This window comes from Haplochromis burtoni, unplaced genomic scaffold (genome assembly GCF_018398535.1).
Source record: "Haplochromis burtoni strain Fernald_Lab_line unplaced genomic scaffold, NCSU_Asbu1 Contig_1200, whole genome shotgun sequence".
Taxonomy (NCBI): Eukaryota; Metazoa; Chordata; class Actinopteri; order Cichliformes; family Cichlidae; genus Haplochromis; species Haplochromis burtoni.
In genome coordinates, this window is record NW_024583561.1 from 1 (window position 1) to 10,094 (window position 10,094).

A 10,094-nucleotide genomic window follows, 5' to 3' on the forward strand; every position below is an offset into this window, starting at 1 on the left:
GTGTGTGTGTGTGTGTGTGTGTGTGTGTGTGTGTGTGTGTGTGTGTGTGTGTGTAGCATAAAATGATCTTGTCAATCTAACACATGGTAGTCAAATACAATTAACATAAAAGAACTCTTTACATTTTACATAACCAGTTAATGTCTGATAAACAAGTAGCGTCTATAAATATTTGACATGAATGAAAAGGATACAAACATGAAAATATCATGTTCATGTTACAAAAAATTTGTGTGCAGTTATAACATGAAAAAATAAGGTTGACAAAACATAACTTAATTGCGTGCAACCGATTACAATAATTTTTTTTATGTTTATCCCACTGATTATTTTTTTCAGTGTATCCCAGGCTGCTCCAGTCTGCATGCCAAGTATCCTTGGGCAAGATACTAATCATCGGAGTGTGAATGTGTATGAATGTTAGATACTAAGCACTTAAGAGCTTAGAAGAGGTGCTGGTGTGAATGAATTAGTTGTATAAAGCGCTTTGAGTGCTCAAACAGAGTAGAAAAGCGCTATATATGAACAAGTCCATTTACATGGTGCGACTCTCCATTCAATGGCTCTGGTAAATATTTTAGAGAGTCACCTGTCATGTCTGCAAGTAACCAGTTGTCAGCAGCAAAGTGATGTGCAATGACCAAATCACTTTTCGTGGACGCAGCTTTAGAAATAAGAATGTAAACATGATTGCTCATGTGCTTCTGATGCGCAAGTCCATAACATGCAACTGTTCCAATTAGACTGTTTGTCATTTTAACTGAATTTTATCGAAGCATACCCAAAACAGAGTCCACTGAGATAGTTCAGGTGGCCGACCCGGAGGCAGACGACAGAGACGGAACAGGTCCGGAGGCCAGCCGTGGGGAGGGCAGCGGCGTCGACAAAACCGGTCCGGAGGCCACCTGCGCCGGCAAAGAAGTCCAGTCAGCAGCCTGTCCATTAGTGTTATGAGTCACCTTACAGTGAGATGACAAACAGCAGAAGGTCACGTCCCTCAAGCCAATCCAGTTTAGTACTACAGGCAAGGATGGTGGATTTTAACTAAGAAGGCTTGTTCATTCACAGAAACCACAAACACAATGAGATATTGCATGAGTTTAATTGAATACTCCATCACACTGATCAATAAAATCAATAAAACCCCACTGACTGATATATTGACACCCCGCATCCTAATCAATAGGACAGCCGATACAATAAAATAGATGAAAGTTTCCCCAAACATGAGATAAAATATTGCACACTGAATGATCAGGATCAGCTTGTATTGATGATTTCTGCTCAGCAGGCAGCGACCCGTACATTCACAAAAACATCAGAGATTATTGATTATCAGATTAACACTTGAAGAGTTTGATCCAAACATCCTTCAACACCCAGAGAGACAAACATAGGTGCTGCCGTAGAAAATCCCTCTCACTGGATCAAAACAGCAATTCAAACTCTTCATTCATTCATTCATTACATTTACAAGCTGGTGATTTAACATCCCATGTGCCAAGAAAAGTCCCAAAATCCAACACAGAGACACAAGATGACCTCCTCCACTGTGGCCACACCTCCTTCTGTTGCCTGGTTCCATCAATAAAATATACTGGGTGGGGCTGGGCACTGCTATCTGGGTTAGGTTCCTGTCCAGTCTCTGAGGGAAACTGCGCCCCCAAGTATTGGAGAAGAGGTAGTGCCACACTGCACACAGATGGATGCTGATGAGGCAGATGCAGAGTTTGTTTTAACACACCTGGAGGGCCAGGTGGTCGATGTTTACCCACACTGGGACACCACGACTGCAGCTCTGATGGTTTTTAATGTGCATTAGGAGCGTCAGAGGGTAAAAACACAGATAAATGGTCACATTCTGTTTGCTTAGTTTTGTTTTTAAGTCTGCACATTCTGTAATGTGACCTTTAGATATTGGATAATAGCTAAATAAATACAAAATCAGGGGAGAGGTTGGATATGATGATAAAACACTGAATTTGGGGCGATTTCATAGGCACTTTCCTGCTTCAGCTCTTGTTTAAAAATGCTCATGAAAACTTTACCCTATAATATATGGACTACTGAAACATATTTTGTTCAAGGCAACCTATATATTGTGAGAAGATGTGCTGCAGTCATGCCGCATAAATATATTTGGTTTGGTTTTGTTCCAACAGACCTCACTAACATGAACAAGAACATTTTTCAAAAGCCACAACTATTCATGTATATCCATTTGAGGCTGCTTAAGGTTGAGGCTTTCCTAAAAAGAAAAGGAAAAACAATAAAATACTGAGTACAGGTAGCATTGCTCAGCCTTTAGGGATTGATAAAAGCACAGTGAGGCTGGTGACTAAATAAATCACTTCCAGTCACTGACTAAACTGTCCACAAGCATTGAAAAGTGATCACTCCTTTTTCATCACCTATCATGTGTAAACTATTTGATGAAAGACTGTAAAGCTTCTACAAGATGGCCTGGATATGGACTTCCATGTCCACAGATAATGCTCGATATGGGATTGTTTAAGCAAGATAACCATGGATGTACTATGAAGCTTCTACAAATGGCTCCAGTAAAGACATACTGAGCGGAACCAGAATTTCTTAGCTTCTGCTGGGGCGTAAGGAGTGTTGAGCCAACATGATGATCTTTGCTCTAACCTCTGGAACTAAAATACGTGGATGTTGAACTAGAATACATTGCTTTAATGCAGTGGAGGTTTTTGTGTCTCCTGGCTCGATCTGCTCTGTTTTTTTGTCCTCTGAGGCTTGATGGATGGACAATGCTACAGTCTGAAGTCCGATGTGGTAAATCCTGCCATGACTATGGATGGCATGTGTTCACAGAGCTACATTAAAGATCACATTTCATTTTCTCAGATTCGGGTTTTGGTTTGTTTTCACTGCCTCAGCAAACTCCACATATCTGGTGCTTATTTAGAGTAAAATCAAGCACTCGCAAAGACATTCTGTTCAGGTCTGATCGTCTCTGGAGATGAAGATGGGAAGAGCAATCACTGCTGGGCTAGCAGGGCATTACGGTTGGCCTTCATCTTCTCCAGGCGCTTGGAGAGGTGGCTGTTACTGGCCTCCAGCTCATCAATCCGATCCAGAGCTGAGCGGAGCTGCGAGAGACATAGAAACAATAAATGTTCCTTAGTGCTCACATAGAAAACAGTGAAGACAGAATACATGCCCAAGAAACCAGAAAACACAAAGCAAGGAAAGTCAACTCCCAGACAGGTGGTGCTCTCACCTCTCTCTGCAGCTTTCGTTTCTCTACCTTTAGCTCATCTTCGATCTTCTCTGCATTCTCCGATGCCCCTTTATAGCGACTCACCTGACCCTCCAGACGGATTACCTGAGGACATCAACAGCAACATGAACAGTCTTATTTAAGGCAGATAAAGTTTCAAACTTCTTGATGAAGTCAGATGAAAGTGGACTTTTAGGGAGGGAGTGAGTACAACTAAACAGATTGAAAGTTTTGTTGTGTTTCCTGGCCAAGCTACAAGAAAGACCTACAGGAGCTTTTATGACATCCCACACATCTTGACTGATCCCCTCATCGCAGCTATAACAGCTCCTGCTCTTCTGGAAAGGCTTATGGTCAGACAATGATGTTTTGACATTTGCAGTCTCCATTTTACTTCATATCAAAGGTATGTGATGGAGCAGATATTAGGGCTGTGTGCAGGGCGGTTAATTTCTTCCACAGCAAACTCATTCATTCTAGCTTTTATGTACCTCACTTTGTGCACAGTGGCACAGAGTGCTAGAAGAGAAAAGGACCTTCCCCAAAACGGTTCACGCAAAGCTGGAAGTAGAGAATTTTCCAAAATGTGACAGTAAGCCGAAGCATGAACATTTTCCTTCAGTGGAACTGAGAGGCCTAGATAAACAGGGATTTACAGTTGGTGTGGTCAAACACTTCTGTCCATGCAGTGCACCTATGATAAAGGTGCTCCAAAGATTTATCTTGTTTGAATATTTTTGAGATTGAACCCATTTGGGAAGGAAACACTTAAGCATGTCAGTACTTACATTTTGTTCAAGCGTGGTGACTTCCTGTTCAGATTTCACTAATTTGAATTTAAGGTCACTGATTTGTCTGTTGGCATCTCCTACAGAAAAGAAAATCAAACGAACAAAGAAACTTAATGATCATTTTAATTATTATTTAATTTTACTGATAACGAATCCACAGAAATTACACAAATCCAATGTACATTTTGTGAATACTACAACAACGACAAAACTAAACAGAAAATATGAAACTGAAGAATGGCAAGGGGTAGATGAGGAAGATTAAACAGGATGAAAGATTAAAAAGGATGAAAATGATGAAGACTCACTCTGCAGTTCTAGCAGATGAGAGTCCATCCCGTTCTCCAGACCATCGTTTTCTGTATTCTGAACTCCTTCTGTGATGATCTTCTGTCTCTGATCCAGCTGAGACTGCAGTAGCCTCACCTGTTCACACATTCAGAAGCACATTTCATATACTTGGCTAACATTGGATTAAACAAATCTGCAGTGGAGGTGCTTTCCAACTTTATAATACAGGCAACTCACCTGATCCTGTAAACTCTCTCTTTCTTCAAAAAGTTTTTTCAGCCGAAACTCTGAAACAGCAGAAAAAAATAAGTCCAGGAAACAGTCATATTATTCTAGCCTGAATTCTCTTATGGTTTAACCTTGAATTAAACATCAAACACTGATTCGGCACATCTGCCTTTCATTATAGCTTTATTGATTGTGAGCAGAGTGCCCCTTTAATTGTGTTGGAAAAGATCTGTGCCAATCCTTCCCGAGAACATTATGAGTGACGCATTATGTGAGAATAATAATAAATCCTGTAAATGGAAGTTAAAAGCTCCATTAAGTAAAGTCCTTTGACTAGTTGTGGTTTTTCAAACACACTTTGCATGTGTTGTGTCTGAGCAGCTGAAACATGATAGAAAATTTAAAAGGACCCAATGTGGATCCTTGAAAAGCTAATCTAAAACTGACTCTGAAGTTATCAGTTCTTTAAGTTCTTTAAGTGTACTGGGCACCAATTTGAAGCCTTTCTGCTTTCTCAAGCCAAAAATTACTTAATAAAACTTTACATTTATTCATGATAGAAAATTTCAAATGTAAAATACAGACAAATATTCTTTTCAAACAAGTGCATTTTATTAATCTGAAAAAAAAAAATTAAAAATACCATCAACCCATTTAAACAGAAATAAACTATTGATTTCATGTAATTGTTTTGATGCCAAATTCATGGCAGTTAAAGTTTACAGCTGCTTACCCTTGTACAGTGTTGCAATTAACTGTCAAGAAAACAATTTCCAAGCAGTCAGCTTATTAAAACATGTCAGTAAAGAACATATTTATAGGTGAATGGTTTAAATATTCACTTTATTTATTTGATCAGTTTAAATACTTAAGTACTGATAACAGTACTGATGCTTCATTGATATTTCAAAGTCTAATAATTTAGAATCTAAAGCTCCAACACCGTGACTACCAAATCATTATTTCCTTCATTCTTGTGATTTTAGGAAATGCTGCACTCAGATTTTTTATTTTTCCTGCAGTCTGAACATGACTCTCTCTGTCTTCTGCGGCATTTCATGCTTCCAACTTCAGCAAGAGCCTCCATTTCCATCTGCTGGCCATCCTCGTTGATCTCCTCACAACTGTCAGTGTCTCCGACCAACTCCTTTGAATTTTTGGCAGCTACTACATGACAGCTTTGACTCTTGAAACTCTTTGAACTTGTTGACCCAGACACCTTTGCTGTGGCCTCTTCAGGTTTAGTGAAGTAGGAGTCGATAAAAACAAAAGGCTCTGAGCAACTTGTTACAGTTGTTTCATCTATATCAGCAGGATTTCCTCCAAACAATTCTACCACTTCCATTTCATGGGTTTTAGACATGATCCTTTGTGCCTTTTGGTCAGCATTCATAGGATGATCCAGATTATCTGCATACAGTTTACTTGTGGAGGCTACTTCCAACATCCTTGAAGCTGAATGGTCTCTCAGTAGGCCTAAAGGTCTGGTCAGACATTTTTCCACATGTTTATTAAGTGTAGGATCCATCATGTGGCAAGTTTGCTCATTGTTGTGCTGACTAGGCTTGTTCTTTAATATATTTTCCACATCTGAAGTCCACTTTTGAAGAGATCCCAGGATTTCTGAGAAGATTTGCGAGATTTCAACTACAAAAACTTGATTTCCAGCAAATCCTTGGTGGATATTTTGAGTCATCTTTTCCAAACCAGCACAGATGTCCAGTGGGGCAAATGATGTTGATGTTTGAATGTTACGTTCTGCACATTTGGAGGAACTATGTCTAGCTGGTTCATGAATCCTCTGGTCTTTAAGTTCTTCGGGTGATTGAGCTGTTTCATGAAATGTGTCTTTGTCCACCTGAACCTTTTCCACACTACCAGAAACATCACAATTGTGACTTGATACACTAAGCAGTACCACTTTGCTATCCTGAATGACATGTTCAGTAGGATGATGAAAAAGTTTTGATTTGAGAACAGGTGAAACAACCTCAGGGCATTTTTCTGAATTTTCCTGAGTTTTGCTGATCTGTTCACTAAAGGAGTGTGTCTCTTCTGTTGGATCCTGGTTTGCTGGTGCCGTTGAAACCAGCCCAAATTCATTTTTAGGTTTGGTTGCCATTTTTGGTTCATATATCTTACAAGCAGCCCCTGGCCTTTCTTTATTCATACGTAGTTTGGCTCCTTTCTTTCTATGTAGAAGACGTCCATGTTGCCTGCTCTGAATTTTCTTGATTCTCTTGGGTCTTGGTTGCTTGGTTCTTGCAGCCTCGTTTCCTCCTAGATGTTTGTCAGCTGTGTTTTGTCTTTCTATAGGCTGTTTGATCAACTTGCTTTTGCTGATGGTGGAAATGTCATTCAATGACTTTGACCGTTTAAGAACCTTCCAGAGGTAGTTTTTCTTGTTGTTCTCAGGTGGTCTGTTGCCTTCTTTTGTCTCCCACTCTTTAGTTTTTCCTGAAAGACCAGGAAGAAACATTGGAGGACCAAACACAGCTGACTCTTAGAGAAGTAAAACATAAATTAACTGTCTAGAAGAGAATTAACTGGCTTGTGGTGATGAAGGAAGAAGGCGATCAGAGGGATTAAACGTCAATTCTTGAATTAATCTTCTGTAGCACGAACTCGAAGAGCTGATTTTAAAAATCCAGATACGACGCTGAAGCGATTGAAATCATTTGAGATTTTTATCAAAATTAAAGAAAGATTACACAAGCATGTGTTTGTTAGAGACTCATTCAGACATGCACATCATGCGATATTAAAAAAAGGGAAACAAAAACAAACAAAAAAAGAAAATGGTTCAGTAAAGTAAAAGGAGATGAAACATTACAAAAATAAAATTACCAATGCCAAGTGAAAATAAACTACTCCAGTTTTATGCTAACATATCTCAAAATTCCATATGTCATATTCCTGCTTCAAACTTGTGTAACTAATAATAATGACTTAAAATATAACAATTTTTTTAAAGTCAGAATTGTAATTTACAACCGAATATCCTGAATAAAAATATGTACTCTTGATTTTAAAAATGAACACACTGAATTACACCTTTTAAAACATTGTAGCAATTCCGACAATTATAATTTCAAAATGTTAACATTAAACATAAATGTTGTGGTATAAAAACTATAATATGACGTTGATAAGTTAATGCTTTATTTGCATTCACATTAACTACTGTAAAGTTAGCACCTATTCTTTTACATGTACACTTACATAATCATAAAATATAAGTTGGACATACGTCAAAAAAGATAAAATAATAAAAACAATAACAATAAAATAATTAATATTTATAATAAATGTATAAATAATTAAAGGAAAAAAAAAGTCAAAAAAAATAAACAAACCCCCACCCCCCACCCAAACACTTATATATTCTTATGAAAGGTTTATTTGGGTCTTACCAAGCATGTTCTCTCTGCCACCTTGAGGAGACTCCTGAGCCAGTCGAGAGGCAGATTCTGCACTTATATCGTCCTCGTTCCCACCGAGTTCCGCATCCCCATTGGTGGTAATGTCAGGAGAGATGGTTACCCCATTTTTCTGTCCAGCAGAAATTCATAAAATCAGTAATCAGTCAACAACATAATCAATACCAGTCGCCCTCTGTGTGTGAACGTTGGTTCTTGTATTTAGTCAGAAAGCCTACAGTTCAATTTAAAAAATCTTAAACAGCTTCACATTAACTGTCCTGTGACAGTTAACAGATGTCACGATGTATTTGCGTAAGATTTAGAAACTTGCTATAAAATTTAAAGACACAGCAAACTAAAATAAATATTCTAATAACATAAACCCCTTTTTTAAATGCTTTAAAAGGAATACCGTAATTTTACTAAAGAAAATAATGAAAGTTTTAGAGAATAAATTCTAAATTAGTTAAATTTTTCAAAAAGTTAGTTTAAAGATTCTGATAAATGTAGAAAAGAGTTTAGATACTGACACAGTTTCAAAAGGAATGAGCGCCGACTTTCCCTCCAAGAAAAGCAAACAAACAAACAAACAAAAAACCCTAAAAAAAACTTTTTTGTGGTTAAAGTGCAGAGAGAATAATCTGTAATTTAGCAAAACATGTTTCAAAATAAACTTTCACATTTAGAGGCACAAATTGAAATGTTAAGAAAGTTATAAACTTTATATAAAATTAAATAATTTGACCTTAATATCAATAAAGTTGAAATGTTAGTTATAAAAGTATGATAGAATAGGTTTAATTTTAACAATATAATTTATGCTAAAATGGACCATGGCATCAAAGCTTTTCACTTTCATGTAAATATATGTATTCATTTGAATTTATTTAGATTAAAAAAAATTTGAAACATTAAACAATTTTATCAATTAAAAATTAGTTATATAGGAGTAAAGAAGCAATTTTGCAGAAAAACCCCCCCACTGAAAATTAAGTTTCATTAGTTCATTGGAACTCTATATGTCCCATTTATTTACCACAGAACAGAGAAATAACAGTAATAAAAATATAAAACATGAGGGATCTAAAAAGTTAATTTGTATAATAAAGCTGTAACTTGACAAAAAAGGGCAAATTTATAAAGTTTATCAGATTAACAAGTCTTTAACAGATTTAGATACCTACATTTTTTTTTTTTTTAAATTGACACAAGGTTCATTACAATAAGAACAAAATTTAACAATTAATCTTTTGTAAGTGCAATGCATGAGATTTTAGGTGAAATGAAACTCAAAGGTTTTTCAGATTGTTTTTTTAAAAGAAGGTTTTTATATGTTAGTTTATCGAACTAATGCTCAGTTTTAAAATGCTAAACTGATGAAATCAGATGTATTCTCAACTCTGAGCTCTTCCTGCTGCTCTTCAGAGTTTGATACCTTTAGTAAATCTCGCAGTCGAACCACCTCGTCTCTGAGCCGGTCACGCTCAATGCAAACAATGTCCGAGATTTCTCTGTGCCGTTCCAACGCCTGAGCGACAACGAGCGGGGAGGAGAGGAAAGAAGTAAGCAAGTAAGGAAGAAAGAAAAGAGTTAGTGAAGGAAAGAAAAGTAAAACCCTAAGAAAGAGGAAGTGAAGCTTCAGACTTCAGTTTGAAAATCGTAAAGCACTGAATGAAACCATACCCCGATTTTTTTGTCTTTCCACTGCAGCGCCTCCTGCAGGTCAGAAACTTCCTGACAGTAACTGCTGCTCTTCAAACGCAGGTCAGCCACTTCCTGTTCACCATAGACCCAGACGAGGGCAGCAGAAAGCAGTAAAAATGAGTAAAGAGCAGAAGAAGGCGGAAGGAAAGAAAGAAAAAGAGGAGGAATAGGACGGCCACACGGCCCAGACAAGCACCTAGACGGCCCAGTCAACCGTCAACACAAACCGTCATACGAGTTTTCTAATGAGCAGGCGTATGTGCGTATGTATATACACATATCTATCTATCTATCTATCTATCTATCTATCTATCTATCTATCTATCTATCTATCTATCTATCTACACTGAACAAAAATATAAACGCAACACTTTTGTTTTTGCTCCCATTCCCCATGGGATGGACGTAGAGACC

General features: G+C 37.5%; 1 protein-coding gene across 9 annotated transcripts in view; it reads right to left on the reverse strand.

Annotated features, from left to right (window-relative positions):
* Positions 1–1,083: 1,083 nt before the first annotated feature.
* Positions 1,084–10,094, reverse strand: part of lrrfip1b (leucine rich repeat (in FLII) interacting protein 1b) — a 24,732-nt gene continuing 15,721 nt past the window's right edge. For 6 of the 9 annotated variants that reach the window (XM_042216693.1, XM_042216692.1, XM_042216691.1 and 3 more), the window contains 4 exons: positions 9,660–9,752; positions 9,412–9,504; positions 7,968–8,106; positions 5,188–7,011 (listed from right to left, as the gene is read on the reverse strand). In XM_042216693.1, the coding sequence (XP_042072627.1) occupies positions 5,537–7,011; positions 7,968–8,106; positions 9,412–9,504; positions 9,660–9,752 (1,800 nt within the window). In that variant the 3' untranslated portion in view covers positions 5,188–5,536. The other 3 variants (XM_042216698.1, XM_042216699.1, XM_042216695.1) reach the window with 3 other exon arrangements.